The sequence below is a fragment of the Notothenia rossii genome (assembly GCF_949606895.1).
Source record: "Notothenia rossii genome assembly, chromosome: 1".
NCBI classification, from domain to species: Eukaryota; Metazoa; Chordata; class Actinopteri; order Perciformes; family Nototheniidae; genus Notothenia; species Notothenia rossii.
Window position 1 is genome coordinate 56,217,499 of NC_136912.1, and position 14,040 is coordinate 56,231,538.

At 41.8% G+C, this 14,040-nt stretch overlaps 2 protein-coding genes across 3 annotated transcripts in view; both read right to left on the bottom strand.

Moving 5' to 3' along the window:
• Positions 1 to 107: 107 nt before the first annotated feature.
• klhl30 (kelch-like family member 30) lies at positions 108 to 5,194 on the bottom strand. 2 transcript variants are annotated; one of them, XM_079691747.1, is made up of 8 exons: positions 4,495 to 5,194; positions 3,139 to 3,979; positions 2,857 to 3,055; positions 2,455 to 2,541; positions 2,163 to 2,318; positions 1,762 to 1,950; positions 802 to 947; positions 108 to 697 (listed from the first exon to the last, which is right to left on the bottom strand). In XM_079691747.1, the coding sequence occupies exons 2-8, from the start codon at positions 3,910 to 3,912 to the stop codon at positions 449 to 451; spliced, it is 1,800 nt and encodes a 599-aa protein (XP_079547873.1). In that variant the 5' UTR covers positions 3,913 to 3,979; positions 4,495 to 5,194; the 3' UTR covers positions 108 to 448. The 2 variants fall into 2 exon arrangements, with proteins under 2 accessions (XP_079547873.1, XP_079547874.1); XM_079691748.1 differs by lacking the exon at positions 4,495 to 5,194 and adding an exon at positions 3,980 to 4,045 and having other exon boundaries at positions 3,139 to 3,861.
• Positions 5,195 to 6,356: 1,162 nt separating this feature from the next.
• espnla (espin like a) overlaps positions 6,357 to 14,040 on the bottom strand; it is a 34,292-nt gene continuing 26,608 nt past the window's right edge. The window contains exons 7-12 of the mRNA XM_079691827.1: positions 11,133 to 11,273; positions 10,911 to 11,046; positions 10,436 to 10,608; positions 10,183 to 10,347; positions 8,138 to 9,090; positions 6,357 to 7,428 (exon numbers count right to left, since the gene is read on the bottom strand). Coding sequence (XP_079547953.1) covers positions 6,897 to 7,428; positions 8,138 to 9,090; positions 10,183 to 10,347; positions 10,436 to 10,608; positions 10,911 to 11,046; positions 11,133 to 11,273 — 2,100 coding nt within the window. The 3' untranslated portion in view covers positions 6,357 to 6,896. The remainder of the gene's footprint in view (positions 7,429 to 8,137; positions 9,091 to 10,182; positions 10,348 to 10,435; positions 10,609 to 10,910; positions 11,047 to 11,132; positions 11,274 to 14,040) is intronic.

A 14,040-nucleotide genomic window follows, 5' to 3' on the forward strand; every position in this document is an offset into this window, starting at 1 on the left:
GCACAGATGCCACGAGCCAAGCTGCTGGATTCCGATGGGTTAATGTTCAGAAAGGCACAAGTATATATATGCAAATATTACAGAAAATGATTTACAGCTGGTTGTCGGACAGTTTTATGCAACACATTTTATTGATAATTAGTTGCAAACCCATGATCTACAACAAATAATAATAATACTCACTCTGCAAAGATGTTGTGGTTGAAGAACACCATTCAACAACTCAAAAACATGATAGGCCTACAAAGTATAAATAAACACCTGCTGAGCAGCCAAGCAAGGCCATAAAAACAACCCAGAATACCTGAGGATCATGTAGCACCTATTCTCAGGCACAATGACATCCTGGGATAAACATTCAATTTGCATCGTCATATAGATATGAACAGGTCTGTGTGTCCGTGAACTCCTCAACCTGGGGTTTTTGTCCCATCAGGAGAGGAGGCCATTATGTTGAGTCTATGCTGAAAAGCTCAGTCCACTGGGACGGATCAAGGAAGGTGGTGCAGACTCCACTGTAGAACCAAAGTCTCGGCAGGTAGCTCTCCACCTCCCAGGTGTCGGTTGTTCGGTTGTAAACCTCAACTTCCACCCCATAGTCCCCCTCCATCCCTTTCCAATGGCCTCCAGTGACAAAAAGCCTCCCATCCAGTGTCACCAGGCCGCCATTTTCATGGAGCATGTGGAGAAGCTGGATCTAAAATCACAGGAGAATAACAACTGATTATTTTCCTTTATCCTGTTCAAATAGCAGTGAATGATACATTGTATTACTTTGTCAGCTGTGATATCGGAGCCCACCTTCTGCCACATGTTCGCCTCTGGATCATAAGAGTAGACTTTCTTAGTGTTGTCAGCAACCAGATAAATAGTTCCATCCATACAGACAGAGCGAGGAGAGGACAAATACTTAGGGATGAAGGGCGAACATATGGTGGTCCAGCTATCTGAATAAAACAAACAAAAAACAACATGTTTCAGTCAATTGTTTTACAATGAGTAAACACAATAAGTAATGTCAGTTATGTAACTGCATAGGGTGCTGGTTCCCTCTTTAAATCAAGGTTTTCATGAAATTGTGCTTGTTTAAATGCCTGAAATAAGTTTGGTGGTTTACACAAGCTTAACAAATGTAGTTAAAACAAATGTATGTATTGTTATATGTCATATAATACGCCAATAAATACACAACTCATAATTTGTATGTCTTCAACAGCAATAAGACATGGCAAAATAACACTACAGAGAAAACTCATCCACTCAGCAGTGCTGACATTTAAGTGTACTTACCTATGGCAATTTTATTTACATACAAAAATATCATAAACCTGTGGTTTATTTGTTACGGTTATCTTGAGCTATATTTAAAAATGAAATGGATGCATTCCATTTGCCTATCTCTATCACCCAAGTTGCTGTAAAAACTATTATAACTGCTTATTCATTAATGCTTGATCAATAATTATGTAACTAAATATCTAAAAGAGATGGGGAAAGACACACTTATGTTGACAGAAATTTGTACAATATTTATCAATGTATTTCACTGATATACATTTATTATGAAGCATAAATATATAGTTAAAACACTATAATTAGCAAGTTAAAATGCTTTCTGAAACGATTGGAAATGGAGCTACACCAACAGGATTGCTTAAATGACTGAAATATTGCAAATGCATTTTTAAAATTGTTGTTGTTTATTGTTGCAAATGTCTTACAAATAAAGATTTGGGTGAAAATCTGTTTGATCGTCCTTACCTATAACAGGGTTGTAACACTGCATGGCCAAAGCGTTATATTTCATAGCACAGGAGCCAATCACGTAGAGCTTCCCATGACACGCCGTGGCAGTGAAGTTAGTCACATATTTCAGGGCGGGGCAGGTCAATGCCCAGGTGTCGTTGTAAGGGTCGTAATGCTCAACCTCAACCCTATTTGAAGTTGTACCTGAAGGAGGGGAATGAAAGTAGAATGAGTAAAGAAGGTAAATCATGCTGTAAACACCCAAACACATATCTAAAATGCTGCTGTCTTCTAGTCGAATTCATACAAACGGTTATCGCACAGCTAAGCCATTGAAGGCATATATGATACTTGAGTTAATCAATGTTTTCCATTGTATTGCAGGGTTACATGCAGATCTGAATTTATTTTCCTACCTCCAATGACGTAAATCTCCCCGTTGAGTGTTGCAGAAGTGTGGTTAGTCCGAGGCCGGAGCATGGGAGCCACAGTAACCCACCTCCCCTCTTTTGTGATGAACTTCCAGGTCTCTGTTGTCGACCAGGTGTTGGTATTCGAACCACGCGAGCCACCTGTCAAACAGACAATAACCCTTTGTCAAAGGTTTAACGATGTTTTACGTTCCTCGACAGAGATGTGCGTTGTGCCTAAATTTAGAATCATTACTTCTCCTTTTCCTTTTTAAGATTCTATGTTGCATTTGCCTACCTGTGACGTACACATTATTGTTTAAGGAGACCATGGCGTAACCCCACTTGTTAGGATTAGGAAAATGAGGGAGCTCATGCCACTGTTCTGCAGATAAAAATAAAAGTGAGTTCATTTATGAGCATCATTCAAGTAAGGTAAAAGTTTCACAAATACAGCATGCAAATGAGCTATGCACAATAAAAACGTGATTTGATGAACTGAGAAGATCCAATTTTGTCACATTCAGACCAAATTCCTGCAGAGCTGTTTTTCTGTCACTACATTTAACAACCTACAGTATGATGAATCTGCCAAACTGTTTCAAGGATTCCAAAATACATTTCACAACACAAATATAGTTGTGAAATGTAATCTGAACTTGAACATTTTGTATACATGCAAAAACAAAAATGTAAGTACTTGTCTTTGTGTTGTAGAAAGCAAAATTCCTGGGCAGTAATCTTTGCAGTCTCGGGTCTCTTTCCTCATCATCTGAGTCCTCCTCATCATCCGAGTCATCCAGAGAACGACCTCCCATCACCAGCAGCACCTCTTGCAGGTTTGGTTGTGGACTCCTAGAACTGAGACTGTCTGTGTGTTCTGGTGCCAAATCCATTTTCTATAAAAGTTAAAGTCATAATTGTTAATGGGAAATCTACTCAGAATTACCAGATAAAAGGGAGAAAGTGTGAACTCACTAACCTCTCTTTGGACTTTTTCCACAGCCTCTCTGCAGCTGGGGGAGCCCTGCACCAGACTGTCCTTCAGCAGGGTGTCAGTCAGGTAGTCCAGGCTGAGCAGCGGGAGACGGGACAGAGTGAGGAGTTCAGGGAGGTCGGAGAGCTGGGACTCCTTGTGGTGCCTGGCCCATTTCAGAATGGCCTCCACACGGGTGCACTCTGTCCGGATTTGTAGTCCTTCGTCGGACAGGCAGGCAACCAACCTCTCCTTCGCCAACAGGAGAAACTCCTCACATTGTTGCACAGCTTCAAAGTTCTCCAAGAGGAAGGCCCACGCTTTGGCCATCACCTCGGGGCAGCCATGGATATCTCCAAACTCCAGGATTCCCAGACAGTTGGTGGCATCAATCTGATGCTGAAGGTACCGGCTGCACACGCCTCTCACCGTCTGGAACTGCAGTTGGCTGGAGTTGCAGATCAGCCCCTCCACGTTGCTCTGGTTGATGGTCAGTTTGCCTGTGTATGCAAAGTCCAGCAAGCAGCTGAGTATATCAGGATCGACATCATGAAGTTCGACACGCGCAGCTATGCTCTCCACAAAGTCCCCTGAGAACATGCTGTGGAAGTACGTGCTGCAGAGCGCCAACACGCCACGGTGACAGGGGAAGTCCCGACCTCCTGCGCTCAGTGTTACATCCACCAGTTTGGGGTCAGAGCAGAAGGAGCGCAAGCCCTCCAGAATGCTCTGTGGATGGGAGGGCAGGCAGAAGTCCAGGTCATCCACATTGCGCACCATGGTCAACTGCGGTTCAAAATGTGGGTCAAATCAGCTTAAAGTAGGGACGATATAAGACTGAGCTTACCTGCAAGTGTAGGAAAAACACATAAATATGCAAAAAATAAATCCTATCCATTTGAACAAATGTTAAGCAACAACGTAGCCATGATCTACAACATATCTTTTAAATGATGCAGACCTGACAATAAGATTGAGTAACTGCTTCACACAGATAAACTGCAACTACAACAAAGCGTTATTAGTTTTAAAAGTGGTGTATGATAAAAAAGATTTTTTCTTTTGACAATTAAACATTGGGATAGATAAAAATAGAAAAAATAGAATTGAAGACAAATTGTTAAAACATAAGTTTATAATTAAAATCTGTTTCTCTACGACCTTTCTGATTTGAGGGAAAACTAACTAAAAGGCCTTTTGTAAAATAGTGCCTTGTTTTCTTAGGTGTGGAGTCGTTGTGTTGTAAGGACTACTAAGTACCTTTGGCTCATGATATGAAATACTGTAATACTATACTCTAATCACATCAAAAGCCAACAATACATTACATTTCCTGTTAAAATGAAATAACAACAAACTCACCACGGGAGTAGAGAATGGAAATAATGGCTCATCCTTTTCCAGTAAATAAAAGCTGTTTGTAGCTAAGCGGATGGTCGGATCAACATGGAGTGGGCAGCATGTTGAAAAACATTAGCCAAGTCATTGGGACGGGCTGCCTGTCTATCGGCTATTTTTAGAACCGAGAGTGAGGCTGTGCTAAAGTCAGATTCCAAACAACAAGCATGGGGGCCGCAGCTGCTGTTACAGGCACATGCCATTCCCCCCAGCAGAGAGGACACATGACGTAGCCCCAGCAGCTACTTTATGTATCATTCAACAACTATTTCATAACACCGCATACAAGAAGGGATTATTTCCATTTCAAATGTCAGTAGTCAGTGTATGGTAAATACAAAAATCTTTGGTGGTAGCATGTTAACCTGGTCCTATAAGCCTCAGACAGCAAAGAGCGGGACACAGCCTGTCAGAATGGGACAATCGTTTACATTTTTGAGGGGGGATCCCAGTGTCCCCTCCTCATTTGGACTGATCCTCGTTTTTGTCTGTCCTCGGTCATTATCATCGTAATTTCATTGCAAAGTTTGCTATGTATCTATTGAAAAACATTGAGTATCTGAATGTACATGTTAACATTTAACTATTTTAGCACTCTATTGACTGACAGATAAAGTAAACAGCTTTCTGTGACTCAGTGTTCCAGCCCAGCTTGGTCCTGGTTTGATTCAGTGCCGGGGGAACATGCTTACACACAGAGGAGGCAGGTGTCAGCCTGATATCATAAAGTGGCTAGAAGATCTTCCACAATCGTCAGATTTATTTCTCTTTTTTTACAGTTTTATTGTTAAAATAACTGCAAAACAATTATCGGCCAGTTTTTTGTCACAAAACTTTTGCACCAAAAAAATCCATGGGTGGCGTGTGAGACATTGGGCCCCTGGACACAGATATAAGATTTTAAAGCCTCTTTTTGTTGCTGTTTTGTGACTCTTTTTTGCCCTTACTTATCGTTGTAAGTCTCTTATGTCTATCCGCTGCTGTTTTATCTTTATCTTTTAAGTTGTTTTATGTTTATTTTGGGGTCTTTTTGTGTCTTCCTGCTTGGTATTTGTCTCTTTGAGTGACATTTTGTATTGCCCCTTTTCCACCAAACCGGATCCGGTTCAAGAACCGTTCTTTTTGATCTTCTGGTGCTGAACTGGTTATACTCTGTAGCACCACTTGTGTTTCCACCGCTCAGAGCTCGAGTGGAGCTGCGTCATTGTATCATGTTTACGTGCCTTCTTATTACACCCAAACAGCACGAAAATCCCTCATATCGACAACAACAACAATGATCCCGGTAGTCAAAGAGTTTTTTTAGCTTGTTGCTTATTTGCTCCAGAGTCCGGTGGTATGCAGCGGGGCCAACTCCCGCTGCAGCTGCTAGAAAATAGCTTTTGACCGTGTTGTGCCGTCCAACTTCCTCTGCAACTCTTGCGTTGACCAAAGCCCGAGGAGGTAATTTGTCTGTTCCGCGGTCCATGCTGCTTACATTTAATGGCATCCATCCTGGTTCGTAGTTGTGTTGCTGTAGAGAATTTGCGGCATTTTGTTGTTGCTGATCAGGTTAATTCCGCCCCCCGCCTCCAGCGTAAGCGTGAAGTATTGGTTCTTGCCGGGCAGCTGAGAACCGGTTTTCTGTACTTAGAGCCGGCCCAGCTGCGGGGGAAACAGGAAGAACCAGAGCTAGATCAGGCTCTATGCCGGACCTGGCTCTGGAACCGGTTTGGTGGAAAAGGAGCATAAGTGAGGGTCAAGGGCATCCCTGATTTGTTTTGCCCAGTAGGCCCGTTCAGTAATCCATCCATGTCAATAAGGTAAGAAATGAAAAGAAGACATAATGTTAGTGAAATAAGTCTTTACAGTAAGTTAATAATGAATAATCAAGGTCAATGTAAGAATACTTTTGTAATAATGAACTGGGCCAACTATGCCAAATCGAAGTTTCATGTTGACTCTAAGGAACACACACTCTACTCTGGCTTTTATAATAGGGCTGGGTATGGTTTGAAATTAATCACCAATTTGTTAGCAATTCCAAAATATCTAACAGATATCCTTTATTACAATTTATAAAAAAACAAATATTTTATAAATTCAACAACCAAATTCCAAACCTCTAAAATGCATAATGGTTGGAGTTGAATGGTTTTAACACAATAAAACACAGTATAAAATCTACAAAATTAGAACTAAAATCAGGTAAGATCTGAGTAAACTTGGCAAGGACCTGGCTAAGCACTCTATGCTAACTGTCTAGACTTGATAGTTGACTATTGCAACAGCAACCAAAATGAAATTCAAGCAATATGTTTTCAATTTGATACCCAGCCCTAATGTAATGTAACTACAAACAATAGAAAAATATCAAAAAGATGACACTACTCAAAATCAAAAATCTCTGCCTCTTTCTCTTTCCAAAAAGCAAAACTGCGGTCGATGTATTTACAGATTTCTTCGTTGCTAAAACTGGAAATGTCAGTTCCGCTGTTCAGCATCCCCTCGTCCGGCGTAGGTGTCTGCACAATGACCTTAGGGACCTGTCTAACCTCTGGGAGGATATGTTTCACCACTTCTACAGCGCTTTCAGGCTGACTCGCGGTGTTTCCAAAAAACTTCACTTTCATGTCCTCAAAGCCGTCCTTCCACTCGCGGTTCCCAGCCTCGATGTCCTGAATGACAGCCTTGTGGAAGTCCCTGACCAGTTCCCAGGGAAAGCTCCCCACGTGGTCGAACACCTCGAAACACAGCAGGTGTCTAATTTTGCGTTCGTCTACAGGAAGCTCCAACTCCAGGATGTGGAAGTATCCCAGCATGAAGAGGTCCAGAGTCAGGTTGTCGTACTCCACCGGCACACCGTCCAAACGAGGGAGGAACTGCTCGGGGGAGTATAGAGCCTGCTGCCTGTGGAGCCTGAACACAACACTCAATGGTTATTTGGTTTGTGTTGGCACTCGGCTGAAAGTAAAGATGGTACGCTGAACCATTATTAACTTCAATGATCATCCAACTTTCAAACTTGTTTTTTTTCTTTCTTTCAGTCTTCTAATGAATTAATCAAATTATTGTTATTTTGAAAAAAAATTTAAAAACCTTTTTTTGTTCAGTGAATATATTTAAGTATTGATTAAAGCAAACAAATTATCCACTGGGGAGTACTTTAAGAACTAAAAACAAACTGATTAGCTTGCAAAGTTGATTTGGCAAACAAGTAAGCAAACAATTCCCTATTAACACATTTAACAGACATTATGCGACAATATAAATTATATTTGAATGTGTTTTTGTGTCCACATAATCATTTTAGCTGCGTTTTCTTTGCTTAGCATGTAGCATATATGGATTGTGAATTACAGCTTGTATGTACAAAAGTTACTGTCTGCTGTTGAAAAAGAGTTGATGAGAGCTGTGAGAAGAAAATAGTACATTTGCTGGCTATAAAACCTCCAACCAACAAACCATAGCGCTGTGGGTATTTGAGAGTCAAATTGAGTTGTATGTGGACATAGTTCAAGAGACAAGGTTGAGCATCAATTACCAAGAGGTTAAATGTTAAACAAACATATTATGCCACCAAGTGTGAGAAATACTCTATTAGTACTGGGCAATCGTACGGAAATACCTGCGTATTTGTCTGGACGGGACACTGGAGATCATGCTCCTCCAGTTCCCCAGCATCTTGTTGACGGCGCTCCTCTGCTTGAAGAAGTGTCCCAGAAAGCTGTTCATCATGTTGGACGGGGCGCTCTCCACGCTGGTCCTGCGACCCAGCCCTGGTTGGTCGCCCGTCCCTGGGTTCCCTCCACTCGCCTTCCTCTCTGCTGTGTCCTTACTCTTCAGGGTCACAGTGTAGGCCGACTTCTTCCAGTGGCCTAAGAACAGCACCACTATACGCTCCTTTCTGAGGCTGGTGGTCTCTAGAACATCTGCAACATTTTCATCATAGTCAATGCCGGAGTCGCTGTTCTGGTCCGTCTCTGGGGCCGGACACAGGACTTTAGGATTATTGTCTGACTCTGTGGCCTCAGGCTGTTTGGGGGAACACAATACAACAGCCTCCTCTGGCTCATCTGAAGGTGAGTTCTCTGTCTCAAAATTATACTTCAGAGTCCTCACAGACACACCAAACTGATGGATTTCATTCTCTATCCTCTCCCTGCGGCCCCTGGTGGAGTTCTGTCTGTCTGGCGTCTGAGAGAAGACGGATATGAGCTCGGTGTTGGGCATCTTACAGTAGGGCTGGTCTGTCAGGTTGGTCATGAGCAGAGACATGCTTTTCACGATGCCCGAGATGCGGCCACACCACACTGGTAGAGGAACTTGACTTGAGAAGTTTCTGAACTGTGTGTTGACTGTGATGTTCACTATGGGGGCGGGCAGAATGTGCCGGAGCTCCTCAGCTAGACGAGCGAGCTCAATCTCGTAGCCTTCACAGTTCCTCTGCAGGGAGACGTTGGCGATCTGCTGCTCCACATAGATGAGGTCATCCTCAGTCAGCAGCTCACCGGAGGGCCCCAGGATGGCGTTGTGGGCTTGGGAGTACCTCCAGTTGACTTTGGCATATCTGCCATTTTCCTGCAAGAGAAGAGGCCGGCAGCAGGCAGCAAATAAACATGCGGGATGTCATTTTTATATTCCACATGGCTTAAGCGTGAGAGGAAAATGCAACAGTAAAACTGCGATCCAAACCTCAGGAATACAATTTGACCAGCAATATGTTACGTGTTCAGTGATTTGTTAGGTGCAATTAAAAGTAAATGATGATGGAATTTCCAAGGTTTTTTTCAAATTGTCAGGAATGCCGATTTAGAATAGCATCACAAATTCAGCTAACTGTGGTCAGGCTCAATGAGCATTTGTTTAGAAGGGTCTGTGCAGAATTATACAGATTTTACTCATTTAAAAATGAATAAAAGAGTTTCAGTTTGATTCTCCCAAATGATGACCTATTGAATAACTCTTTTAGGTGATTTTATCAAAACAAAATCAAATTACACAAAATCTATCCACATAAAATAAGTCAGGGATAATAAAAACAGAACGATGTTGATCACTGTTTCACATTATCCCGCTTATTACCGGTCACATACTAAATTAAAAAAGTATCATATTGCTTCCACTAAGATTTTTTTTTTCCATTCCACGACGTACCAACGGCTTTCTTCAAACAGCAGCACTGATCGAGGATTTCTGTATCTGTCCAAGTTCACAGATCTGTTCCACTAACACTTGAACAATGCCAGAACCCACAAAGTGTTCCTGTTAGTGTTTACTTTGATCCTCTTTGTAACAGCCATTATTTTGCTTAGCAGTGGTTGTGTAATGTGTTATTGATTATTAAAAACTTCTAAAATAGCCAGATTGACCAATCAGAATTGAGTATTTAACCAAGCCGTGTGATAACTCCTGAATAACACCAGTAAAACATGTCTAAGCTGGCCACGAACCTGTGCGGCTTCTATAATCACAAAAGATGTGTAGTATTAGTACGAGGGGTTTTAAAGTTTTAGACTGTGGACCTTTCCTCAGACAAAGCTTGCACCCTATAGGCACTCAACAATTGAGACAAAATAGCCTAATAACGACTCACATAACTTTAGACTACACTGAAAACATTTCTAACTGTTCCTGCATTAATAATGTGAGCCTGATTCAGAGAGACCTTACCTTCCTCCTCTGGTCCTCCTCATCCAGCAGCCTGGCCTGCAGCTGCCTCACCATCACCTGCCTCTTCCACTCAGCGATGGGCCGGCCTCTCTCGTCGTGGGTGGGCACCAGGTAGTCGATGTCGGACAGGTTGGCCTGCTCAGTGGGCAGGACCACCATCTTATTCTGAGAAAGATGCAGCATATGAGCTGCTAAAGAAAGGAAGCACTTACAAAAGAAGGATGTTCAACATTAGAAAGTTTACTGCACTCACTGCTTGTCCAGTGAACGTTCCTGATATTCCTGATTGTTTTAAGGATTGAATGGATTTCATGTCCACAAGAAGCTTCCTTCCAGCTAGGAGGTTTGCGTCAGGCAACATCGTCTTATCAGCAGGGGCAGACTTCTGACTCCCAGCCACCTTGGGCCCATTGAAACCTTTAATAACTGAAATGCAAATCATAATCTGTGTCACATACATCATTTTTCATGTCCAGTACTGACTTTCAGTCTTGGTTGAAAGAATGATTTAATTACAGAAGCCTTAGAATCTAGTTTTCTCCTGTGTTTATGACTTAACAATATTTCATACGTTTATTCCAGACTAAAACTAACTAAACAGACTAAAAACGCTGAATAAGCTCTGATTAAAATACATTTGTAGACAAAAGAAAGACAACATAACTTGCTAATATTCTTTTACTAGGCAAAACTTTTTTTGTAAACACATTTAGAACATTTGTTCTCACCAGATGTTGCAAATTGAACCTGCACCATTCTGTTAATGCTTTTCTCCGGCTTGGCAGGAGGGGATGAAACAGGTGAGGGGGGTGCAGGGGAGGGTTGAGGGTATCTGGCCTGCGGGGATTCCTCACTCTGAGGTTGCTGGTGAGAATTTGAGAGGATACATGGTCACTTTGGGTTCAGGAAATAATGAAGAATTATGAGGAAAAAGTGAACTGAGAGTTTACCTTCAAACTATCCATTGGTGTGTTATTGCTGTAGCTGTCCCTGCACGGGTCACTCAGGCTGCCGTAGTAATCCTCCCTGCTGCGCTGCAGAACCACAGCCGGCTTCACCTTCACCTCCTCCTCCTCCTCCTCCTCCTCCTCCTCCTCCTCCTCCTCCTCCTCCTCCTCCTCCTCCTCCACTGGAGCTCTCTCCTGGGTGGGCTCTGCACAGGCTGTCTGCAATTATAACAGAGTCACACTCAATACAAGAAAAGATAAAGATTAACTTTATTGTATCCCCAAGGAGAAATTCAGGTGTTCAGTTGTGACGCACAGTAAAGTACACACACATGCTCCAGACACGACCTATACACAGTAGGACTGAATATGCATTTTTCTGTTAGGCGAGATGAGCGACCAGGCTGCCAGTTTGTCCGGCGCCAGGGAGCAGTTAGGGGTTCAATGCCTTGCTCAAAGCCACCTCTGCAGGGCCCAGGAGGTGAACGGGCAACTCTCCAGCTACCAATCCACATATCACAATCGGGTAGGTTCACACGTACGAGGAATTTGACTAGGTGTCGTGGTGCATACAAATAAAAAACAAAAATGTAAAAAAGAACGCAGATAGCTAACTATATTAAGAACACTGTAATATAAGATATTAAGATAGCAATAAAATAAAGCAGTAATTTACATTGAAATAGAATGCAATAAAATATACATCGTATTAGGTTGGTCCGATCGGGACTCAAACCGGCAACCCTTCACTTCCCAGGTCAAGTGCCTACAGACTGTGCCCCTGCCACCCCAAGTTAAGACTTTTTAGAAATAATGTATGAGTTTTGGTCAAATCATGATGTTAGGGTTGTATGTACTTTCAACAAAATCAAATACTCATTTATATTTTGTCTTTTCACACCAACTGTGCTGTAACATTCTCCCTGCTCACCTTACATACAATAGTTTCTGATAAATCCAACTGTGGCATGACAACTGTGACGTGAGTCCAATATGTATTAACTGTTGTGATGTTTCCAGAACCAGTGATTAAAATGTCTCTTTCGTTGAAGGGTAGAGCCTGTGTTATACTGTCAGAATCACATTGTTCAGGAGCTGGTTGTCTCTACATAGATCTCCAAACTATCATCAAAACTCTTCCAGACCACAAATGCTTTTCCTATTTGCTTCTATTTAAAAAGAGTTTTGTTTTTGTTTTTCTAGTTTTGCACTTTTGTAAAGAAGGAAATACTTGAGGTAGGTTTTTTTTCCTTTTATTTGTTGTCAACACTCTCGCTGAAGTAAAATCACCATGGAAAGTAATATATATTTAAATCTGTCTGTAGACAAATACAGTTGCAAGAAAAAGTATGTGACCCCTTTGGAATTACAGTACCTGGATTTCAGCATAATTTGGTCATAAAATGGAGGAAGCCACTGCTGTCCAGAAAAAACATTGCTGCACGTTTGAAGTTTGCAAAAGAGCACCTGGATGTTCCACAGCACTACTGGCTAAATATTCTGTGGACAGATGAAACCAAAGTTGAGTTGTTTGGAAGGAACACACAACGCTATGTGTGGAGAAAAAAAGGCACAGCACACCAACATCAAAACCTCATCCCAACTGTGAAGTATGGTGGAGGGAGCATCATGGTTTGGGGCTGCTTTGCTGCCTCAGGGCCTGGACAGATTGCCATCATCGACGGAAAAATGAATTCTCAAGTTTATCAAGACATTTTGCTGGAAAACTTAAGGCCATCTGTCCACCAATTGAAGCTCAACAGAAGATGGGTGATGCAACAGGACAACGACCCAAAGCACAGAATTAAATCAACAACAGAATGGCTTCAACAGAAGAAAATACGCCTTCTGGAGTGGCCCAGTCAGAGTCCTGACCTCAACCCAATTGAGATGCTGTGGCATGACCTCAAGAGAGCGATTCACACCAGACATCCCAAGAATATTGCTGAACTGAAACAGTTTTGTAAAGAGGAATGGTCCAAAAGTCCTCCTGACCGTTGTGCAGGTCTGATATGCAACTATAGGAAACGTTTGGTTGAGGTTATTGCTGCCAAAGGAGGGTCAACCAGTTATTAAATCCAAGGGTTCACATACTTTTTCCACCCTGCACTGTGAATGTTTACATGGTGTGTTCAATAAAAACATAATCAGAGCCGGTGACACCAGCAGGATCAATGAACTGATCAGGAAAGCTGGGTCTGTCATCGGCATCAAGCTGGACCCCTTTGAAGCTGTGGTGGAGAGGAGGACACTGAACAGGCTGTTGTCCATCATGGATAACCCCACCCCCCCTCTCCACCTGCAGCTGGACAGACAGATAACTCCGTTGAGCGTTGCACTGGCACTGCAGTCAGCATGTCGTTGTGACACTTCACCCCAAATTGCTCCTGTGGGGATTGCCCACAGTATTGAGAATGTAAATCGCTTGGATAAAAGCGTCTAACAAGTGACATGTAATGTAATGTAGTTTCTCTCTTCACTGTACATTTTACATTTATATATTCAGTTTAATATTTAATATTCCATCTGTCAAATAGTTATGTATATATAATACGTTGCTTTATATCTTGTTATTGTTAATTTGTAAATTCAACATGTATATTTTCTACTTTCTTGTTTATTTCTTGTCTTTTAATTTGTATTGTACAATGGCATGTATTTTTATGCTGCTGTAACACAAACATGTCCCAAATTGGGATCTTATCTTATCTTATTTTGTGTAGGGAGTCAAGTACTCTGTATGATATTAAAGCATGAAAGTAAGTTAGAGTGGCTTTGTTCCATCAAACATTTTTGAGAATGCTGATAAAAGAAGAATGCTTTACTGTAAAAAAAAACAAAACTAAATCAAATCACATACTTTGTAAAAGGTCCAGAATGAAATGAGGACAAGCACTATGAAATACATTTG

Bases quoted from the DNA above. Each gene is read 5' to 3' on its own strand.
- klhl30 (XM_079691747.1), bottom strand. From the start codon at position 3,912: ATGGTGCGCAATGTGGATGACCTGGACTTCTGCCTGCCCTCCCATCCA. The intron at 3,056-3,138 runs GTTAGTGAGTTC...TAACTTTTATAG, and splicing joins TGGAAAAAGTCCAAAGAGAG to AAAATGGATTTGGCACCAGA. The intron at 948-1,761 runs GTAAGGACGATC...TGTTTTATTCAG, and splicing joins GTGTTACAACCCTGTTATAG to ATAGCTGGACCACCATATGT.